The following is a 24,012-nucleotide window of genomic DNA, read 5'->3' on the forward strand; positions in this document are numbered from 1 at the left end:
AGGAATGGATGGCCAACCCGAAAGGTTTAATTTCGTGATCCTACCTGAGCTTTGTCCACCGAGGGATCTGATTCGGTCTCGTTTACCCTGAACTGCTTATGATTTAAATACCGGTTTGGCTTCTGGACTGGAAATGTTTGAGGGAATCTGAATAACGGTTCCGTTATGGATTTGGGAAAAGAACATTAATCCCTGGTGGGAAGGGAAGGGATAGAGGTTAGTCTCACCGGTGCGTTCAGGAGAGGTGGAAAAGCACTGCCCGAGGCAGTTCTGACAAGTGGGTCCGCTCACGCTATGTGGAATACTCATATTTCTCTCTCAGGTCCTTGTTTACATATTTTCATTTTTGCCTCTTAACTTTGAAAAGTTCCAAGGCTTGGTCCTTGGTTTTCTCATCTGTAAAATAGGGATAATTGTATCCATGTCGTAGGGTTGTTACGGAAATTAAATGAGGTAATATGCTTAAGGGCCTGGGAACTGTTTGGCACACATGTGAATAGTAAAGATAACAATGCAGTTAGGTTTGTAATTAGATTAAGGAGGAAGGCGGTCAGAAATATTCGCCATTGCTCGTAACAGATGTTTTATATGTAAAATAATATCTGATGGTAACGTAAGCTATTGGCGCCCAGTAATTTGTAATATATAGCTGTAATTGTTATGGGCCCAGTACCCTAGCTCAGATGTCTTCCTTTACTGTCACTAGCCTTAGGCCTTGCATACACCTAATAACACTCTGCCTTGTATTAATTATATGTATTGATGACTTAGCTTCCTTTCTGTATGTTTAGCATCTAATGGGAAAAATCCATCATCTTTATCTTCATATTCTCATTGGGCCTAGTGCAGAACATTTTTTAAAAACAAGTATTGAATTGCATATGTGATTCTAATAATGTTAAAACATTTACATGTTAAGCATGAGTCACTAAGACAGCAATTACAACACGTTATCAAATCACCAAATAAAACAAGCATAGCAGGCAATTCAGTCTCTTTACTTCTTTTTAAGATGACATTGAAGACATTTGTTACCACTTTCATAAAGCCAGATTCATCTAGGACCCACCATATCGCTCACTCCTTTTGATTATAAGCTCACTAAGGACAAGATATGCTTGCATTCACTCATTCATTCATCTTTTTCCTTTTTACCAGTATTTGTGCATCACACAGTACTCTTGTGAAGGCAATAGGAAAGGTGGAAGAAAGGACAGTCCTCACCTTTGAGGAGCTTCCCACTAAGTCTTTTTCTTCAAATGACCTAGGCATCATGATTGATTTTTATCATTTGAAGACAGAAGAGCAAGGACTTATTGGAGTCAGAAAGTGGGATAAAATGCAGAGCATTCTTGAAGAGGGGGCTGGAAACCAAGAGATGAATCTTACCCTTTTAGGTCAACTGAAGTATATTTACCAAGAATACTGTGTGCTCTTTTGATTTATGATAAGATTGTTAATGCTTGCGTAGTGCTTGACTGTCTACAAAGCGACTTTTCACATTCATTATTTCATAGTGATAGCAAATGAGTGCTAATGTTCTTTATATGAAGAAGCAGGGTTCAGCAAAGTATATGAACCTGTCCAAGGTCACCCAGCTGGAAAGTGGTAAAGCAGAAAGGCATTCCAGCCAGATGGGATAACATATGCAATGATACAGAAGCATGAAACTGCATGGCATTTTGAGGAAACTAGGCTGTACCTGCAAGGGTCAAAACATAGAGCCTAGCTTTGGAGTTTGACCACCACAGAGACAGAGGTGTTTGATCAGAGACAAGAGATTGTGAAGGAAGCCCTTGCCTTGTGAGTGCTACATTTAGGAGAGTAGCTAGAAAAGGAGGAGGGGTGGGTATGCAGTGCTACGGAATTTGGACTTTACCCTGTTGAGTATCAGGGAACCAAACACTTGAAGGCTGTCTATTACTTAAGTGGCTAGTGACAACACAAAGGCTGAATTGGACAGGTAGAGAATATCATTAGAATGCTGGTGTCATAAATCGAGCAACAGTAAGGGCCTACAAAAATCAACCTGAAAGGAAAAGTGGTCTTAGTCCTCTCAAATCATCTTTCCTAAATCAGATCACCAGTAGACTAGTTATAGGTTATAAATTAATTTTTGTTTGCTGGCATAACAGCAGATCTATTTTTACTCCATTTTTGCATTTTCTAGATAGCATTCTGCCAGATACAATCCAGTATGTGTCCCAAGGCTTCACATTAGTTATGATGAAAATGCAGTAGTGCTTTTTGTCCATGATTTACTACTTCTCACAAAATCCCACGTAACTTCCTTCTAATTGGTTTTTCAGGTCTCCGTGTATTATTATATAAGTTTTCACACTGTCTCAGAAGAGTTCAATCCCAGTATGGTTTCTTCAGCCTTTTCAAATGGAAAAATTTATAAACTTTGCAGCTTTTGACCTTTCTCTTATTTTACTTTTTAAACCTTTCTGGAAAATTTCTGACTACTGATAATGAAAAGTTTTTTTAAAATCCAGTAAGTTCCTACATACCTTGGTGGTAGGATTCCAGTGACCTAATTGAGTCCACTTTATCTGGGTATTGAAGCCAATAAGTTAGCTATGCCTAGTCTAAAAGAAAGCTGTTAATTTATTTTTACTCTTCCTTTCTAATAGATAAAATCTGAACCAATTTGGAGTACATGAATTGGAAGGGAAACAGAATTTTTGTCTACCATAGCTTATAAGCCAATATTATTACATATGAAAAGAAGTATTAATTATAGGAAGCTTATTTTAGTTTTATTGACTGTTTAGATGTTTTTCTGACTGCATGTGGACCTTTTAGATAAAAACTGATCACTGCTGAGTAATGGCTTAGTAAACTCCCTCACTCCCCATGTTTTAACCAAGCTCTTTGTAGCCTCTTTATGGGCTTGTTTTGAGAATTATTAGCATTATAACATGCTTAGAACAATGGTGGCGCAAGCACTAGATGTTAACTATATCTGTGTGGATCTCAGAAAGCAATATACGTTACTTGTAGAAACTCACATGAAGTTAGTAAGCCTGGGTATTCAGATTGTTAAGTTTGTTTTCACTGGTCTTTACCTCATCACAGGTGAAAATTTTTTTTAGTTTAAAAATCATTTATTGTTAATCAGCTACCGCAATACAAAATAAAAAGTTTAAAGAAAAAGCAGGAAAAAAATCATTTATTGAATGCTAATCTTCAGATTATCTGGGAAAAGAAAGATGTAAATTGCTATGAACCTGGCATCCCAATTAAATTCTGATTATTTTTTAATTTTTATTGGAGTATAATTGCTTTAGAGTGTTGTGTTAGTTTCTACTGCACAGCAGAGTGAGTCAGCTATACATATATGTATATGTATATTCTATAAATGTTTGTCAGGAATAATAGTAAGAAAGTGGCCAAAGCATTTAGTAGTTGTTATGGGAAGGCATTTAGAACATCATAGAGATTTCTGATGAGTTAAGAATAGTTTTAAAGTAATTCTGGTAGCAGTGATGTGTGCAGCATGCACTAGGGAATATATATTAATAATTTCCATTCACTGACTAAACAAAGTTATTTTAATTGACCAAATGTCTGTATGAACGTGTAGTTTCCAGAAGCAGTTATTAATTATAAGCCACAGCTTCCCTTACCCCACCCTCCCCTCTTTTTGTGTACTTAAAGACCTACATGCATTATTATAATCCTAAACCATTTGCAATTTCAAACACTTAAGAAATTAATCGGTCTTTATGATACATTGAAGAGAAAATATTATTATCGCAATAAAAAGGTAGAAAAATTAGGGCTTTTTCTTCAAGTACCCACATTATATGGTGTTTATTAATTTGGCACAGCTATAACTGTCTCTTAGGTCTTTTTTATTTAAGGATTAATAACCTTGATACGACTGAGTGACTGAACTGAACTGAACCTTGATAAGTAATAATACTTTATGAAACACAGGGCATCATGGGAAAGTAATAGAGTCCAACCTGTTAGAAGGTAATCTTTCTTGATCAGTTTCAGCCTCCAGTAAAGCAGAACGGTAGGGACTAGAGATGCCTGACTCTGAAATACTGTCGGAGAATTGCATTATCTCCCACTCTCTCAGCCTGGAAAGCAGCCTTGGGTATCATTGGAATTCTATTTGTTCAGGTTTTTAGAACCCTGGCAGAAGTCTTCTGAGAGCTCCATTCCAAATTAAGCCTGCTTTAGACTATTTTCCAGTGACCTACTGAAACAGCACAAAGATAATGAATGAATAGTGGGTGACTTGTACGGAGGGCAGGACTTGGCATTACCTGATGGAGGCATTCAGGATTTTTCTTTCCCTTTGCATTGTGCCATTAGTTTAAAAACTGATATCAGTTATTGACCCACCCTGTTTGTGTACAGCTCAAATGTGATATTGCATGTTGTGCAAGTTTCTTTATATAAATGTTCAGAGTGATTAGTATGTTTTTCTTTCTTCCATCTGTCATCACCCTCTTCTCTTCTTTCTTCTTTTACTATTTTGCCTTTAAAAAGACTTTTTGTACTCTTCGTTCTCCCAAATTATATCTTCCCTAGTGGCTCAAGCAGCAAAGACTCTGCCTGCGATGCAGGAGATGCAGGTTCAATCCCTGGGTCAGGAAGATCCCCTAGAGAAGGACATGGTGGCCCTCTCCAGTATTCTTGCCTGGAGAATCCCATGGACAGAAGAGCCTGGCAGGCTACAATCCGTGGGGGTCACAAATCTCTTCCAAATTGTATTTCCTGGGTCTTTTATCCTCACATTACATCCTCTAATTTCTGCTTTGGTAAGATCTTTGATGTCTGAAACCCTAGGACTGATTCTTTTCTGTAGGGAACAAGGAAAAGCTGGATATGCTGTGGTGATCATGAAATCCTCTGAGAATTACGGTCACTGGTTGAGAAGAGTAGGGGGATTAAGAGGAGAGAGGGAGATGTAACATATGTTCACAGGAAGCCTAAGATGAAGATTACTGGCAGAAGAGATGTGGAGGGTAGGCAGTTCTAGAATCCCTGATTGTTGGGGAATCTGATCCAAGACCTTTATCTTTTCATGAGTCTGATGAAATTTAAACTGTGCACGTTATCAAGAAGAACTTCAACACTGATAAAGGGTGGAGATACAGTCTCCTCTCTTTTTTTTTTTTTTTGCCACTGTATATTCCCGAAAGCTCAGTTAAGAAGTAAAACAAGGAAAAACATTTTTATAGCCACTGTATAGAACCTGCAGTTCTACTTTTTTGAGTTTGCTTTGGTAAAGGGAGATTGTTCTTTAAAAAAAGATGTTGACCACTGACAGAAGAGTGGATTAATGGGATGAAAAGCATAATGCAGATACTTTTTGATTCCCTGAATTAGGGGACAGGTGAAATTCAAAGTGGTGAAAAGTAGAAATTGCCTGTACCAGAGAACTAAGGGAAAATGGTAGAAATATTGACATAGGCATATAAAATTCTATATTATGTATTGCTTTCTAATTTTGCCAGATTACTATACATAAGAATAAACTATACAATCATTAATATTTGTTCTAAGCTTTTGTTACATTTAGCTATATCTAGGTAATCTTTATATTCATTACACTTGTATAGTCAAACTCTCTTGACTATTGGAGGCAAGGCCAGCCTTTGGAAATTATAATGTTATTAGTATTTCTGTACTCCAGGACCTCAGATATGTGGACTCTTTAAGAAATATAAATTCCATCTGAATAGATGGCTTTTCCAAATAGCCATCTATTGAGAGTTAAGCTTTTATTTGCGGAAGTATAATTTTAACTGTATGAATGGAAAACTCTAATATTACTCTTCCCTCTTTGGCTACTTCTTAGAGAACCGTCATTCTGAACATCAATGCAGATAGTCCTTGGGAAACATGATAAAGGACAAAGAACTGGATGAACTGTGCTAAAACATAAGATTCTAAATCACATGTCATAGAAGGAGTTGCAAAAATAACTTTAGGTGAAGTACAAGGAACAGAGTTGAAATTACTTCTGAGCCTTGATATATGTAGATAAATACAGTCTCACCTTGTATTTTACTACTTACTATAGATGATCAATTTTCAGTTAATATTTTAGGCACGAGTACATTATTTTCCTCTTATTCTGTAGAATCGCTAATAGGCAGGCCCCGGATGTATCTCATTTCTTCCTGATTCACCTAGGATAGATTATCATTTTAACAACCAACACCTTTTAATGTTAAGTACTCCCTGGTGGCTCAGATGGTAAAGAATCTGCATACAATGCGGGAGATCCCTCGTTTGATCCCTATGTTGGGAAGATCCGGGTGGAGAAGGGAATGGCAACCCACTCCAGTATTCTTGCCTGGAGAATCCCATGGACAGAGGAGCCTGGTGGGCTACAGTCCATAGGGTCGAAAAGAGTCGGTCACGACTGAGCAACTAACACACACAAACCATTTATTCAACTGAACTCCAGGAGTTGGTGATAGACAGGGAGGCCTGGCATGCTGTAGTCCATGGGGCCACAAAGAGTCAAACATGACTGAGTGACTGAACTGAACTATTCAACTTTACAGTTATACTAATTAAGACATAAGAAATATATTCTTTAAAACCCCTGTGGCCTTGTTTCTTAAAAGAAACAAATAGTATTTAAGGTATAATTATATTGTCCAGAGTTTCTTACCCCTATGAAATGGATTTAAACTCAGTGAGTCATAAATATTAACAGTAGCTTTTGCCTAAATTAAGTTAGTATTTTTAATGTAATTGTTACTTTCAGATGGGATCCCCAATGTGTTTTGAGGTATAGGTATTTCTTTCGTAATGTAGAATTTTTTATAATTGCTAGCAACTAATGAAATTTTCGAGTTGTAACATTTGTAGCCAAGCTAAATGATGACTAAGACAGTGACTGTTTAGTTACCTTTGTCCTACAGTATTCCTCTAGAACATAGTTCCTGTCTTGTGAATGAGCAAGTGTTCAGGTATTAGAATGGAAGGAAGGCAGCGTTTTGTTATCTAGTTCTTAATTTACTACCTTTCGTTCTATTTACCAATTAAACATTATTAGTTTCATACATAATGTTTTTACTCTGTCACCGATGTTTTGAGAAAGTTTGTTAACTTTAACATTGAGTTTAATGTGAATTATCTCATAGGTACAAAAGTCTAGATTACATAATCAACCATCAGTATTCCCCCTTGCTTAGCTTATTAAACATTACAGATATAATCAAAATCTCTGCCGTGACGTCTCCCATTCCCTTTTCTTCAGTCCAAGAATAATCCCTCTCCCAAATTTGTCATTTATTCTCTATGAAACATCAGAAATAGCAGATGCAGGTAGCAGCCACCATCCGTAGGACTGAGATAAAGCTCCCAAGGAAGAGGTTATTACCTCTCGGTGCTGAGATTCTGACCCAGAGAGTGTGGCAGCGGTCTCAGGTGCTGCCCCTCTGGGAATGCTGGAAATCACCAGTACTGGGGGAAGGCTTCCTTTGGAACTCACCACAGGCTGCCTGAAGGGGTGTAGGAGAAGTAGTTCAAGGGGAGGTGCCTGGGAGGTGATATTCCACTGTGAAACTGTCTGGAGAGTTGTGGTCCTGGCTGAAGCTGACCATGGGAAGATACCACTGCTGTTAGCACCTGGGCACTGCTAAAAAATAAAATTCACACACTGCAAGAATTCAAAAGGTGAGCACACTGGAAGCAGAGAGAAACCCCTTCCTCTTCTGTTATAAAGGACAGTTTGGTAGAAGTAGTTCATCAATATGTTAGCCACATAATGGTTTAAGTGGGCTTCTGTGGGGTTGATCTGGGACCCTAGCCATCATTTACAGCATTAATTCTATGAAAAGTATATTCAGAGTGTATAGTACTGGATAGTAGGTTTACAACAAGCCGTACTAAATGACAACATATTTTTCTTAACCTTCCACCTCTTCATTTTCTAGCCTCGTCTCTCATATCTCCTTCACTTTGCCTTGTGTGTCTTCTACTTTTCTTATATCTCTCATCCTTGCTTATCTCTTCTTCGACTGAATAGCAGCACTCTGCCATTCTTGTTTTCCCTTACTCTGTGACCTCCTTCCTCTTTAAGCTCTGTGTGGTCAGATTTTCCCTGGAAGTTTCTAGAGTCGTGAATTACAGGCATGCTTTGGACCCTAAGTGGGTAAAGCTGTAAGGACATAGCCAAGCTGGAGGAAAAATGCCAAGACTTTCTCTCTGTGCATGTCATACATTGCAGAGTACAATATGAGTTGAAATAGTTCTTGAAAATAGTCCTTTAGGAATCTTATAATTGTTCCCTCTGCCTTCTGGTATAAGTGTAGCTTTTTAATACATAAAATGTTTATTACCAGAATTCCTCTACCCACACATAAGAGAGCCACTCAGGCTTGCTTAATGAAGGAAGTGTTCATTGGAAAATGCACCTTGCAATTATTTTCTTGTCAAGGAAGACCCACATTTTTTCTTTTGATTCCAGTAAAGGCCCACCTTTTATCATGATTTGCCCAAGACTTATAATTACCTGGTTGTTTTCTTCCAGGCAAGTGGTCATGATAAGTACTAGTCTTTATATTAAATTTAAATTGACTCTTGATGAGTGGTGTTTTAAATGAAACATAATAACTTGGTTAATCTAGCTATAGCATATTAATCCATTAACCCTTTGAAAAATTTGTCTCTGGTCCCTGGCTATGTATCTAGGTCTTTCTATTCCATTAACTACAAAGTGAAGTGGCATTTTAAGTATCTATCTATGCAAGTCCCTATCAACATGAGATTCTACTGCTTACGATTTTTAAAAGCCAGAATACCAGTGGCTTTAAACACAAAAAGGTCCATTTTTCTAAAACAGAGGCTATACCTAAAAGAAGTATAGATACCTAGAGTTCGGAGCTATGTGGCAGCTCCACTGTAATTGGGAATGGAGGTCCCTTCGGCTATTCAGCTTTTCATTCTTTGTGACTTGGTCTGAGAGAGCTTCAGGAGCTCAAGACATAGGAAGCAGAAGAGGTAAGAGGGGAAGGTCAAAGAGCTGTACCACCAGTAAACTCTGCTGTATCCTATCACCCAGATTCAATCACATGACCAAACCCAGTTGCCCAAGAAGACTAGAAATGGTCTTTTTATTGAGCATACTACTGTCCTAGATAAATTGGTGTTCTGCTATAAGAAAGAGAACAGATACAGGGTAGGCATCTAGCAGTTTCTTCCAAAATATGTGATTTTTTTTTTTTTTTTGCTGAATATATAAGGATTCTCCTGAGAATCAAAGATTATAAGGAATCAGCTCATGTAATTGGGGAAGTTGGCAAGTCTAGAATCTGCAGAGATGTCCCAATTCAAATCCATAGGCCAGCCAGCCACTGTTAAAACCAGGAAGAGCCAGTATTCCTGTTCAAAGATCACCAAAAAGAAGAACTTAATATTCCAGCTTGGTGGCTATCAGATAGAATTCCTTCTTCTTTGAGGGAGGGTCAGCCTTTTGTTCTAGTCAGGCCTTCCACTGACTGGATGAGGCCGCCTGCCCACATTATGAAGATCAGTCTCCTTTCCTGAAGTCTATGGATTTAAATGTTAAACTCAGCCGAAAACATCCTCACATTGACATGTACACACTGCTGTATTTAAGATAGATAACCAGCAAAGACCTACTGTATAGCACAGGGAAATCTGCTCAATATTCTATAATAACCTAAATGGGAAAGGAATTCATAGAAGAATAGATAGATGTGTATGTATAACTGAATCACTTTGTTGTACACCTGAAACTATCACAACATTGCTAACAAACTGTACTCAGATATGAAATATAAATAAATAAAAACTAAAACACCTTCACAGAAACACCCAGAACGTTTGACCAAATATCTGGGTACCTTTTGGCCCAGTCAAGTTGATACATAAGATTAACCACACCAGGACTTCCCTAGTGGTCCAGTGGTTAAGAATCCTCTTGTCAATGTGGGGGACATAGGTTCAGTCCCTGGTCCAGGAGGATTTGACGTGCCATGGGGCAACTATGCCCATATGCCACAACTACTGAACTCTAAACTGTAGAGCTTGTGTGTTGCAACTACTGAGCCCAAGTGCCCTAGAGCCCATGCTCTGTAATTAGAAAAGCCACTGCAGTGAGAAGCCTGAACACCACAACAAGAGTAGCCCCTGCTTGCTGTAACTAGAGAAAGCCCACATACAGCAACAAAGACCCAGCACAGCCAAAAATAAATATAAATAAGTAAATTTAAAAAAAAAAAACTTAAAAAGATTAATCACATTGAATATAAAAGTGCATGCTCAATCATGTCCAACTCTGCAGCCCCATGGACTGTAGCCCACCAGGCTCCTCTGTCTATGGAATTCCCAAGCAAGAATACTGAAGTGGGATTCCTACTCCAGGGGATCTTCCCAACCCAGGGATCGAACCCACATCTTTGCATCTGCTACATTGGCAAGTGTATTCTTTACCACTAGCACCATCTGGGAAGCCCCGATATAAAACTAAAACCATGTATATATAGACATGCCAAACATTATCAATTCATTTCAGTTGCTCAGTTGTGTCTGACTCTTTGCAACCCCATGGACTGCAGCACGCCAGGCTTCCTTGTCCATCACCAACTCCCGGAGCTTGCTCAAACTCATGTCTATTGATTCGATGATGCCATCCAACCATCTCATCCTCTATCGTCCCCTTCTCCTCTTGTCTTCAATCTTTCCCAGCATCAGGGTCTTTTCCAATGAGTCAGTTCTTCTCATCGGGTAGCCAAAGTGTTGGAGTTTCAGCTTCAGCATCAGTCCTTCCAATGAATATTCAGGACTGATTTCCTTCAAGATTGACTGGTTTGATCTCCTTGCAGTCCAAGGGACTCTCAAGAGTCTTCTCCAACAACAGAGTTCAAAAGCATCAATTCTTTGGCGCTCAGCTCTTTTTATAGTCCAACTCTCACACCCATATATGACTACTGGAAAAACCATAGCTTTGACTATACAGACCTTTGTTGGCAAAGTATTGCTTCTGCTTTATAAGTGCTGTGTAGATTCGTCATAGCTTTTCTTCTAAGGAGCAAGCGTCTTAATTTCATGGCTGCAGTCACCATCTGCAGTGATTTTGGAGCCCAAAAAAATAAAGTCTCTCACTGGCTCCATTGTTTTTTCATCTGTTTGCCATGAAGTGATGGGACCGGATGCCATGATCTTCGTTTTTTGAATGTTGAGTTCTAAGCCAACTTTTTCACTCTCCTCTTTCACTTTTGTCAAGAAGCTCTTTAGTTCTTCTTCATGTTCTGCCATAAGGATGGTGTCATCTGTATATCTGATGCCAAACATTATAAACATTTATAATGTAGAAGGAGAAAGTTCCTTATAGTCCCACTTCCCCAAGATACCTGTTAATAATAACTTAGGGTATTTCTCTCCACTTATTTTCAGTACATATACCAATGTATACTTTTATAAAATAGGATTATACTATTTATAACTATATATGCACATGCACAAATATATATACATGTAGTATTATGATTTAATTTTTCATTTTAATTTTAGACATTATTCCATGTCTTCTGAATATTATTTCACAATGGATTATTTTGATGTATTTAATGAATATTTTTAATACCTACTGTGCCAAGCATCATTTATATATTCAGTCATCTGTTGGTAGAAATTATAGGTCATTTTGTTTGATTTTATTTGTTTTTTATTATAAAATGAGATAAATACTTTCATAGTATATCTTTAGGCATTTTTGTAAGAGTTTCTATAAAGTGTATTTCTAGAGTTCATCTATAAAATATACATGTGTTTCTCGGTTTTTAAAAAGTGCTGCTAAGCCAGAGTTTCTCCTTCTCAGCATTATTGACATTTTGGGCCAGATAATTCATTGTTGCAGCTTGGGGTGGGGGTAGCTGTTCTCTTTAGCAACATCCCTTGGCCTCGATACCAGTAGTACCACCACCCCAAAACCTGATGAGTGAGGAGTGACAATAAATAGTACTCACTGTGTGTCCAGTCACAGTTGTAAGACACATAAAGAGGAGACATCTTGGATGATCCCAGATTTCTGTCTTGGGTGACCTGCTAAATACTGTCAGTACAGACTTGTCGTGATACAGAATACAGATGGAAAACAGATTTGTGTTCTGTTTTGTTTCCGCCAGGAACGTTGTGTGTCCCATGGCTTTTTGTGATTCTGGTAGCTATTAATTGTTCTACTAGGAGTCGTTTAATTGGCAGTTGAATGTTTGGGTTTAGAGTTTGAGACAGAGGCCTGAACCAAAAAGTTGTAGTACTTGACCACATATTGGTGGAATTTAAAGCTTAGGTGTAAAGCTCCCAAAATGTCCATCCAAAAGAATAAATGCCTAGATTTATTTGGCTTAAGAGGAGAAAAGATTTGGGAGTGTAGATGTGTGCTAAAATTTGTTTTACACTTTGATTCTGCTTTTTAATTTCCATGGTTTTTATGGAGAAGCATGCTTGGCTCTGGTTTGTAAGTCTCATTATAGCCTGGCAGTGTAAAATTTCCCAAATTATTTCTTTTAAAATTACAGCTGAATAGCCTGTATTTCTTAGGGAGAGAGCTAAAAAGGGACTTTTTGTGTTTAAGAATATAGGTTGCATTGTGTGGTAGAGAGTTTGAATGAACTTTGGAGTCAAACTTTGGTTGGAATCTTGGTTCTCATAATACTTAACAGTGTGCCTCTAAGCAAATTATTTAGGTTTACCAAGATTCATTTTCAGTTCAGTTCAGTTCAGTCGCTCAGTCGTGTCAACTCTTTGTGACCCCATGAATCGCAGCACGCCAGGCCTCCGTGTCCATCACAAACTCCTGGAGTTTACTCAAACTCATGCCCATCGAGTCGATGATGCCATCCAGTCATCTCATCCTGTGTCGTCCCCTTCTCCTCCTGCCCCCAATCCCTCCCAGCATCAGGGTCTTTTCCAACTAGTCAACTCTTCGCATGAGGTGGCCAAAGTATTGGAGTTTCAGCTTCAGCATCAGTCCTTCCAGTGATTTTACTCATTTGTAAAACTGGGGAAGTCATTGCTATCTTTAAGATTAGATGAGATGAGCTTTTGGATCTGGAGAATAATAGAAGGTATCCAAATGTTAATCTCTACACATTTTCCCCAAAAGCCACATACATTTAAACCATTCATAGGTGACACATCCAACATTACTACAGGATGGATGATACTGTAAATTTTAAGTTAGCTGTAAGTAAAGAAACAGCAAGTTACAACAGCTCTTGTTACTGCTATAAACCTCTGAATCTGGAGAGTGGGGCAAGGGGAGGCTTAGTTGAGTTCAGTCTCTCTGTCATGTCCATCTTTTGCATTTGCTGCTTTGGCAAGTAGATTCTTTACCACTAGCGCCATCTGGGAAGCCCCAATATAAAATTAAAGCCATGTATATATAGACATATCAAACATTATCAGTTCAGTTCAGTCGCTCAGTCTTGCCTGACTCTTTGTGGCCCCATGGACTGCAGCATGCCAGGTTTCCCTGCCCATCACCAACTCCCGGAGCTTGCTCAAACTCGTGTCCATCGAGTCAGTGATGCCACCCAACCATCTCATACTCTCTCATCCCCTTCTCCTGTCTTCAATCTTTCCCAGCATCAGGGTCTTTTCTAATGAGTCAGTTCTTCTCATCAGGTAGCCAAAGTATTGGAGTTTCAGCTTCAGCATCAGTCCTTCCAGTGAATATTCAGGACTGATTTCCTTCAGGGTTGACTGGTTTGATCTCCTTGCAGTCCAAGGGACTCTCAAGAGTCTTCTCCAACACCACAGTTCAAAAGCATCAATTCTTTGACATTCAGCTTTCTTTACAGTCCAACTCTTACTTCCATACATGACTACTGGAAAAACCATAGTTTTGACTATACAGACCTTTGTTGGCAAAGTCTCTGCTTTTTAAGAGACAGTGAGAGAAGAGAGAAGATCAGAGGTTAAAATGAAGCAGAAAACCACTCAAAGAAAATGTCCCCCACACAACAAGCAAAATATGGCCACAGACTTGAGTCTTGGTAGTTAATAACACTAACTGTAGGGAGGGTGTGTGAAAGAGAGGGACAGAAATAGCAGCATTAGAGAAACATTGCTGGTGGGAGAGGAGAAAAGGATACTGCTCTCTGGAGCCGTGACAATAAGAGGAAGGAAATAAGGAGAAAACGAAGGGTCCTGGAGAAATGAAAGAAAAGCAAGAAACACCAGTCCAGTCCACTCACCACTACCACCCCTACCGCCACTATAGGAGCTGCTCTTAATAATTGCAGCAGCAGACACTCTGAAACTAAGAAGTCTGTCCCTAAAATACTCATGAACAGAAATAAATGCCATACAAAGCTACTGCAAGAGGAATGCAGAAAATGTGAATTAGTACATTTCCACTGATTATAGTTCTTCCCCAAAAAGCAAACACAAAATAAGAGAAACTGTATTGTAACACTCCAACCAAATGTTCTGAAATTTACGGGCATACTAATAGGGACATTGATGAAAGTAATGTTGATGTAAGGGGCACTGATAAAGGAAAACAGCCAAAAGAATGAAAATGAGATGAGAGAAGTGAAAAGCTTCAGAGACAAGTGGTTAAAATACAATATAGGCAAAGGAAGCCCCAACGTATTTATAACTGGATTGACTGCAGAAGAAATCAGTGGAACAGAACTAATTTTTAAACCATAGTCCAAGGAAGCTTTTAAGAAATAAGAGGAAAACTGAAATTTATAAATTAAAAGGACCCGCCTTGGCAGATAGATCCAGAACAATGAACTCTGAGACATAGACTGTTAGATTTTAGAGACTAGAACCATTTTAGATTTTGAAGGTAAATTTTTTTCCGGACCCTTGGCGGGGGGAAAAAAATCACATTACTAATTAAAAAATTAGATTTGCATCTGACTTCTCTAGAAATGATATACAAAGGAAGGCTGCAGTAACACAGCATTTTTTAAAACTCAAGGAAGCACAGTTCAAGCTTGCCAACCTGTCCTTCAAGTATCAAGGCTATAGAAAAGCAATGAGAATTTAATAGATTATAGATTCAAGACTAAAGCAGTGGTGGCGATATGGGCACAATTGTTATATGTAAGTGAGTCAGGAGACAAAGGAAAAATAGAATAAGATCATTCCCTATTGTAAATAGTGAGTGGGAATTTTGGATACCATTTAAAATGGACAGACGGCATAGTAAAAGTTTAAGTAAACAGAAAAGAGATTTAGGACCCTCTAAAATACATAAATACACACAAGAACGTGTGAAAGTCACCACTAGAACCAAAAATGCAAATATTCCTAAATACCAAAGGAAGACTTTTTTGAAAAGCAAAATCATCAACTGGAGAAAGAGTGGGAATAATAAAAACGGTGATTATAGAAGAGTATTTCAAACATACCAGTTATTTCAATAAGCATAAGTGGGCTTAACTCACATGTCGAAAGAAAAACACATCTAAAAGAGTGAAAAAGGTTAAAAATAAAGAGATGTGCAAAAACATCACAGGAATATGGAAACAATAAGAAAGCAGTTGTTGTAATCTTGATAGACAAAGTAGAATCTAGGGGGGAAAAAAACATCAAACACAGCAGTGTGCTTTATGTTAAAACCCCAAAATTCTCAAAAAAAAAAAAAAAAAAACCATAATTCTCAATGAACTTATATTTTTGAATATCCACCAAATATAGCAGACACCTGACTATCGAAGAATTGCTACAGCAGAATAAAGGATAATGCAAGAAAAAATAGAAACACATAATAGATTTTAAATACATCGGTACAAGTCTGGTATAAGTGATTCAGGATCTAGTAAATTTTCTGTTTGAAAGTAGGAATTGGCCATTGGTTTCTTTTAATGGGAATGGGAATGATATTTAGAGATCACGATCTTTATATCAGGATTGCTCACTTACACGGGGTTGGTCTGTCTGTCTAGGTCTTTTCAGTACACAAAGCTTAGGATATCTTTTTGTTTTTTTTTTTAAGAGAAAATATACATTGTTATTTCATGCTGACATTTTTAGTTGAAATTTAAAATACAGGTTTATTTCTTTCACTTTTATATTTGTATCTCTTTTTACTTGTGCTAAAAAATCTTAGTTTCTAATGATATTAATGAAATTAATTATTCATCTTAATACCTGCACTTAGAAATTAACAATACCAATAATATTACAATCATTAGCAATTAGTATAGCTACTGCAAAGGTTTAAGATGTATTTGCAGTTCCTTTTGTCCATAGGGTATATCCTAGTATATATATATACAAATTACTGTGTTTTGAATCCACTTGAAGTAATTTCTCTATGTGTAGTTAAACCACCAACTCTTTTTATTTTTAGGCTTTTGTTGTTTTGCTTTGCTTTATGGGTTTTTTTTTTAATTTTAAAGAATTCAGGATAACTTAGATGACAGTCGTGGTTTATAAATAGCAACTAAAAGTGTTAAATTTTGGAGATAGTGTTTAATCAAAAAGCGTTCAGTTTTTCAAAAAAATTTTTCTCAATTTTTTCCTGAAATGGGTGAGGAATTTACTGTAATTAAAAGTTTTACTTGTTTCTGTATACTCACTGGGAGCCCTTGATCTCCAACGCAGCCCTAAAGAATGTACCACACTACTACAGTACACTCTTTCTAAACTATTTGTGGGAATTTATCTCAGTGTTTTCTAAGACATTCAAATTATCACTCGAGTCCTTGCATGAAGTTTGTCAACCGCTTAGCCTACTGATTTGGTTACTTGGGGCCTCAGTTATATAGATAACTGCTCCTCTCCCTTTCTAATGTCAGGTAACTTTTATGTGTAATAGTTAATACAAGTAAAATTATATGTTGTAAAAAAATTATATATTATGGCTTGAAATCTGAAATGTAAAACTTTATTCTATTGGGTCACAAAAGTCTGTTTTTGCCATAGCAGTAGCAGAATATAAACTTGTAGTTAGTATGTCACTTCTTGGGAGGTTGGATCATAAAACATATAATTCTGTGGTTTCTCTTTTCAGAGTCTGATAAAATACCAGTAATGCGTGGACAGTGGTTTATTGATGGTACCTGGCAGCCACTGGAAGAAGAAGAAAGTAATTTAATTGAGCAAGAACATCTTAGCCGTTTTAGAGGTCAGCAGATGCAGGAAAGTTTTGATATTGAAGTGTCGAAACCCATAGATGGAAAAGATGGTAAGACCAATTAATACATTTAATATGTTTTATACAACATATAAGTTATTGATAAAGCTTAGAGTGGCTGCTAAGTTTGAAATAGTAACTCAAAAGTGTTAAAATTTACACGATTTCTGATTATTTCAAACATTTGATTGTTATTTTAGAACTTAAAAATTGCTATAAATTTCTGAACTATTTCCATTTTTATTTTACTTAACATATACTTTTCACTGATATGACACTAACATGATTTACCATAAATGTACAATATGTTGTAATATGCTTTATGAATTAGTCCTTTTGAGTAGCTTTTTAGTTATCAAAGAAAATTGAACTTATAAAAAAAAAATCCCTTGTTATTCTAATGAAAGAGTAGTTTTGCTAATATTTTAATGTTGGTTCTCCTGAAGTTTAAAAAGGCTTTAATTTCCTTTGTGTAAGTCCTGTCTAACTGTCTTGATATTGATAACCATATCAATTTTTAATTTGAAACAATCTACTTATATTTCCTTATTCAGCATTTCGATTTTTTTTTTTTTTTTTTTGGCAATAGTTTAAAATACTTACATACTAGCCAAGATTATCATGTTTCACTATGTGCCTGATCTTGAGTAAAATTCAAAATGTGTGGTCAAGTTAAAAATACTTCTATTGTTCATTTACTGCAGGCAGTGGGATCAACTATTCTGGTGAGTATAACAGTATAGGTAGATTAGAATTTATAGATTTCTCTTTTTTTTTCCTAAAAGTGTTTCTTCATCCATGTTTGCCTTTGTTTGGGAAGTTTCTTGGCAAGCCCTACTTAAGCGAGTGAATTAGACTATGAACTAGTCGTTTGTCTCCCTCCTCTTGTAAAACATCTATAAAGCAGAAAATTTCAATTATTGATCAAGTAATTCACAGAATGCAGCTTGGAAGAAATGAATTGTGTAGTTGGAAGTAATTGTTTATATAACATCAGTTCAGTTCAGTCACTCAGTCACGTCCAACTCTGTAACCCATGGACTGCAGCACACCAGGCTTCCCTGTCTTTCACCATCTCCCAGAGTTTGCTCAAACTCATGTCCATTAACAATAAACTTAAAATTGGGTGTTTTTATATCTTTAAAACTCTACATAACTGAGGAAAATGGTGGCTTCTAAGTAAATCAGTAATTAAATCTAAGAAATGTCTATTATATGCCAGATACCATACTCTAGGAATTTTAAGCATTTCATTTTCCTAATCCCTAGAGTCAAATATGTTCTTATTCCACTGTAAAATTCAAGCTCAAGGTTCTTAAATATCAATATATAAGAACAGCTCAGTGTCTGTAAGGCAGAGCTGTGTCTACATTCCTGAAGACTGCCACAAAGACAATACTTTGATTAAAGCACAAATAACAAATTTTGTATATGTCTGATGTTTTATTGGTGACTGACATGTTTTGGAACTTCTCATCACACTCTAAATAATCACAAAAGCCTACTTCATAGTATTTGAAAGGCTGAACTTTTTTCGTAACTTCCTATCTATTGGGAAAGACTGAATTCTAGATTTTTTCCTTTCTATTAATTCTCCTTAAGTCTTCTCTCAAAAATGGCAATTCACCTTAACAAACCCAGTTTATCCTCCCAGATTCTTTACTATTAATGCATGGAAAAAACCCAAGAGCTTCAAGGGGGGAAAGGATGAGTATGAAAAATAAAAATGAGTATATTGTCCCCCTTTCTCATACTACATTCAAAGCATTTCTTTTCCACTTGCTAATTTGCCCTGTGGAAGTTAGTTATTAGCTCTGTTTCATCTCTAGATCCCATCTACTTGGAATCTGAAATGTTAAATGGAGCAGCATACTCAAATTTTCTTCAAAGTGCTCTAATTTTATGAGCCAGTCATTTAAATAAGTCTGATAAAAGAACATGGTTTATTTGTATGAGAAAATTTTTCAACATGTCTTTGAGCTTATCGATCTAGGATATTACTGTATTTTTTGATAGCTTTAAAGATACAGATTGGGTGGTAAAATTCTAATTGGTAGTAATAGAAAATTGTGAAAGTATAGAACACTTTTGTATTGTAATCTTTCAAATTAATGATCTTTTGAGGTTCTTTAGAAAAATTGATTTTTTTAAATATACTGTGACATAAAACATCAGGATATTTTATTATCAACAAAGTTCAATTCATTGTATATACTATTGTCATGAATTTCCAGCCATTTTGTTATTCAGTATTGTGCAGAACATACTTTTATGTATTAAAATGTGACTTTTGACTCTGAAGATTATGGGAAATTCTGTAGTACATTTGAAAATTATCACTGGTCTTGAGGAAAGAACATTTGCTGTCCAAAAAGCTAGGTTGTTGGAAAAATAACTCAAATTTGCAATACAGAGATAAAAAAATTTTATCTTTTGATTATTTTGCTTCTTACCGTCAAGCTTCTGAAATTTCCTGTTTTATTAATTTTAGGGGGAAAATAGTTTTTCCACTTAAATTTTCTCATTGTACCTAAGTAAAGCCTTGATTCTTCATACTGCTAGAAGATTTTGAATATTCTTTGTGCAAATAGTACTATGCTTGTTACTTTTGTGAAAGAAACACAGGGTTTTGTCCTTCAAGGAGTTTTAAACCATTGAGGATGACAAAGCCTGCAGATGAGAAGTTACAGAGAATAAATACAAGATGACAAAGTAGACAGTGCATATTATACATTCTTGAAAAAGATATAAAATAGAATTGGCAATCACAGTGCAATGGAGTTACTCAAATGAGGCTTTCTGAGAAAGTGTCATATTTAATAATTTAAAATTTTCAAAAAAAAAACTTATTCAGGAACTCTTTTTAAGTTCTCTGGGGAATTCCTAAGAAACTTAACAGAGTTCTTGCCTTGAAGTGAAAGTTGCTCAGTCTTGTCCAGCTCTTTGCAACCCCATGGACTATACAGTCGATGGAATTCTCCAGGCCAGAATACTGGAGTGGGTAGCCTTTCCCTTCTCCAGGGGATCTTTCCAACCTAGGGATCAAACCCAGGTCTCTCCGCATAAAGCAGATTCTTTACCAGCTGAGCCACAAGGGAAGTCCCTCTTGCCTTGAAGGACATTCAAATAAAATCCTAATTCCTTTTCCTTCTGACCTTATCTGTATCTTGGTTAGTGTAGTTATTGACACAAATACACTGAGTATATTTATTATTTCTTATTAATTATCCTACTAATCTCAGAGTAAACATTGAATTAAATTGATTGAAGTTTAGCATAACTTATCTTTCTAAGAAAGATAAACCCCCCAAAGTATAATCATATTTTGTGATTTAAATTTCACTTTTTCTGAGTTAAAAAATGACTGTCTTCCAAACCCACCTCCTAGGCTAGGATACAGTTATCTGGCAGCCTAACAAATGAAGGCTGGAAGTTCACTGGGGATTAAAGTTAGTGTAGAGTTAGTGTTAGTCGCTCAGTTACATCCAACTCTTTGCAACCCTGTGGACTGTAGCCCACCAGGCTCCTCTGTCTGTGGAATTTTCCAGGCAAGAATACTGGAGTGGGTTACCATTTCCTTCTCCTGGGGATCTTCCCAACCCAGGGGTTTAACCCTGGTCTCCTACTTTGCAGGCAGATTCTTTACCATCTGAGCCACTGGGGAAGTGCTTGAGTCATAAAATAAAAGCAGGTCTTCAAATAAGTTACTTTGTAAATACTTAAAAGTCCTAGAGTAGTATCTCACTCATTTTATAATTTATCTATCCAAGCAGTAATCAGTAAAAAATGGTTGAACTAAATGAATTAGTCCTACAACTGCTCTGTCAAAAACTGTATAATCTCAATCCAATTACAAGAAAACATCAGACAAACTCAATTTGAGGGACATTTTACAAAATAACTCACCAGTATTCTTTGGAAATGTCAAGGTCATAATTAAACAGATAGAGTCAGGATCCTTTTATTAGTGTTTATCAAATCACCATAATGTAAACTTTAAATTTCTTATAATTTTGTCAGTTGTACCTCAGTAAAGCTGAAAAAAAAATTTTTAAGTGTCAAAGCCATGGAAAACAAGGAAAGATTAAAGAATTTATCACAAATTAGAGGAAACTAAGGAAACAGCATCAAAATGCAACATGGTACCTTGGATTGGATCCAAAGACAGAAAAGGACTTAAGTAAAAAAGCTGGAAAATTCTGAATAAAGTTAGTATTTTAGTTGATAGTATTATGCCCACCTTAATTTCTTAGTTTTGATAATTGTACGATATAGTTACGCTAACATTAGGAGAAGCTGGATGAAGGATATATATGATAGTGATACTCTCTGTACTATTTTTGCAGCTTTTCTGTAGGTTGAAAATTATCCCACAGTAAAAAGATGTTATTTTTTTTCCTTAAGGCCAGTAGAGAAATTAAAATAGTAACATGGGTATATAAAAAAAAAAACAAAGAAACAACAAAAGGAGAAAAAGGAAATACAGATAAAACAAAGAAAATGAATGGGAAATGGTAGACCTAAATTCACCCATATCAAAAACTATAGTAAAAACCACTACAATATTGTAATTAGCCTCCAACTAATAAAAATAAATGGAATAAATAAATAAATAAATCTCAGGTGGAAAACTAAAAAAAAAGGCAGAGATTGACAGATTTGTTAGGAATGCACAATCCAACTATATGTGTCTACAAGAGTCATGAAGTGAAAGAAAGTGAAAGTGAAAGTTGCTCAGTCGTGTCCTACTCTTTGGGACCCCATGGACTATAGAGTCCATGGAATTCTCTAGGCCAGAATACTGGAGTGGGTAGCCATTCCCTCCTCCAGGGGATCTTCCCAACCCAGGAATTGAACCCAGGTGTCCTCTTTGCAGGCAGATTCTTGACCAGCTGAGCCATAAGGGAAGCCCAAGAATACTGGAGTGGGTAGCCTATTCTTTTTCCAGCAGATCTTCCCAACTCAGGAATGGAAAATGGAACCAAGGTCTTCTGCATTGCAGGCAGATTGTTTACCAGCTGAGCTATCAGGGACTCAATATAAAATCACAGATAGGCTAAAAGTTAAAAAAAAAAAATGGACTTTTTACTGTTCAAGCGAAGTTGGGATGCTATGAAAGCACAAGTGTTGGTGGATCCCCAAGGATTTATAGCATTTAACAATTTGGCGTGTAGTCTATATACCTATCCTATTGTGGGATAAGGATATCCCAAACTGAATATATCATTTCAAAAGTCTAAATAAAGCCAGGAGGGAGGGGGCGGGAGGGGAGAGTGGGGAAAGGGAAGGAAGAAGTAATAACCCTTTCTCACCAGCTTTTCTTTTCCTCTTTGGTGGCTAACAGGATTCCTATCTTCTAGCTTTTAATTATCAATCAATTTTTATAAATGTATGTATTTAGTTTTTGTGAGATCCAAGAAGACTGACAGAAGTTTTCTCATTCTAGTTGGCAGGTTTGAGATGTGCAAACCTCCTTTCCCTCAAGTTGAGATTATCCAGGTTGCCAGCTTTTGCAAAGGGAAAAGTTATAAAGTTATTCTATTCTAGGGAGTAGTATATCTTCAACAACCTCCTTTTTGATACTCTGCTTTCAGAATTATATAATGAAGGACATTTCTGTAATACATGAATTATAGTAAGGAAATTTATTGAAAACACTGTATCTTAGTGATTAATATCTTTTTCATTGCTGTGTAAAACTTTAATACATAAATGAAAAGTTTTATTAAATGTTAGCATTTAATTAGAATTTTCAGTTGTATTTTGAGTTTGTGCATACTTTTGCTAACACAATGTAAGAATTCTTAACTAAAACTTTATTTTAGTGATCCTTGTTGGAATGAAAGTAAACCCTTTTTGTCTCTACTTGCTGTGGTACTTAATTCTTTGCTTTGGGTTGAAAAAAATTAAACTCTCCATGCTTCAGGATGTTGTAACAAAGCAAATGCTTTTCAAGTGAAAATAAAAATTAAGTTTGAGAAGAAAGTTAATAAGCATGTCCTTAATTTTGTGAAAATGTTTTGAATATGTTTCTCTGATTTTAGTATATTGGGATATTTCTCTTGTTGTTAATCCTTACATTAGTATTCCTTTAGGTAAAAGCTTTCATTTTTTATATATTGACTAGTTTTTAGAAAGTGTTTACATAATTTTAAAGTGTGATCAGGTGGTCCATATGTTTCCCTCTAGTTATTTCTTAGTAAATGGGGCATCGTTAGTTTTGCTAGTAGACTTATAAGTCTAGGTTTTGTTTGAGCAGTAAAGTCTCAAGTGTATGTCAGATTTGATCTACTTGGATATGTTAGCTTTTTCCTAATGATTTCTTTTCCTGCAAGTGATATATCTACCCCTTAGTAACTGACCAGAAAGCACATGAAAGAAGAAATATGTTCAGTGAAGAAAATTGTTTTGGTTGTCATTTTCCACCCCTCTGTGACAGCAAGATATTTTTATAATCCTGATGTTACAACTCAGCATATAATTCTTGTCTGTACTTTTTTTATAATCACCCAATTACATATAAAGTTATGAAATGCCTTGTAAGCATTTCTCAATAACATTTATCACATATATCTTTAAATTTACTTTATATATAAGATTTTTAAAAATTTCTAGTACTATACAGTTGGAGTTAAGTATTTTTGTATTTGAGCAGTATTTAATCTTTGAATATCACATTAATATAGAAGAGAATGAGGATGAAAATCAAATGTGTGAAGTATGTAAGTCGCTCAGTTGTGTCTGACTCTTTGCAACCCCATGGACTATACAGTCCATGGAATTCTCCAGGCCAGAATATTGGAGTGAGTAGCCGTTCCCTTTTCCAGGGGATCTTCCCAACCCAGGGATCGAACCCAGGTCTCCCGCATTGCAGGCAGATTCTTAACCAGCTGAACCACCAGGGA

At 36.3% G+C, this 24,012-nt stretch overlaps 1 protein-coding gene across 4 annotated transcripts in view; it reads left to right on the top strand.

Moving 5' to 3' along the window:
• The window catches only part of DDHD1 (DDHD domain containing 1), a 68,080-nt gene that overhangs the window by 1,330 nt on the left and 42,738 nt on the right, over positions 1-24,012 (top strand). For all 4 annotated transcript variants that reach the window (XM_061157030.1, XM_061157031.1, XM_061157032.1 and 1 more), the window contains exon 2: positions 16,985-17,158. In XM_061157030.1, the coding sequence (XP_061013013.1) occupies positions 16,985-17,158 (174 nt within the window). The remainder of the gene's footprint in view (positions 1-16,984; positions 17,159-24,012) is intronic.

This window comes from Dama dama, chromosome 12, assembly GCF_033118175.1.
Source record: "Dama dama isolate Ldn47 chromosome 12, ASM3311817v1, whole genome shotgun sequence".
Classification (NCBI taxonomy): domain Eukaryota; kingdom Metazoa; phylum Chordata; class Mammalia; order Artiodactyla; family Cervidae; genus Dama; species Dama dama.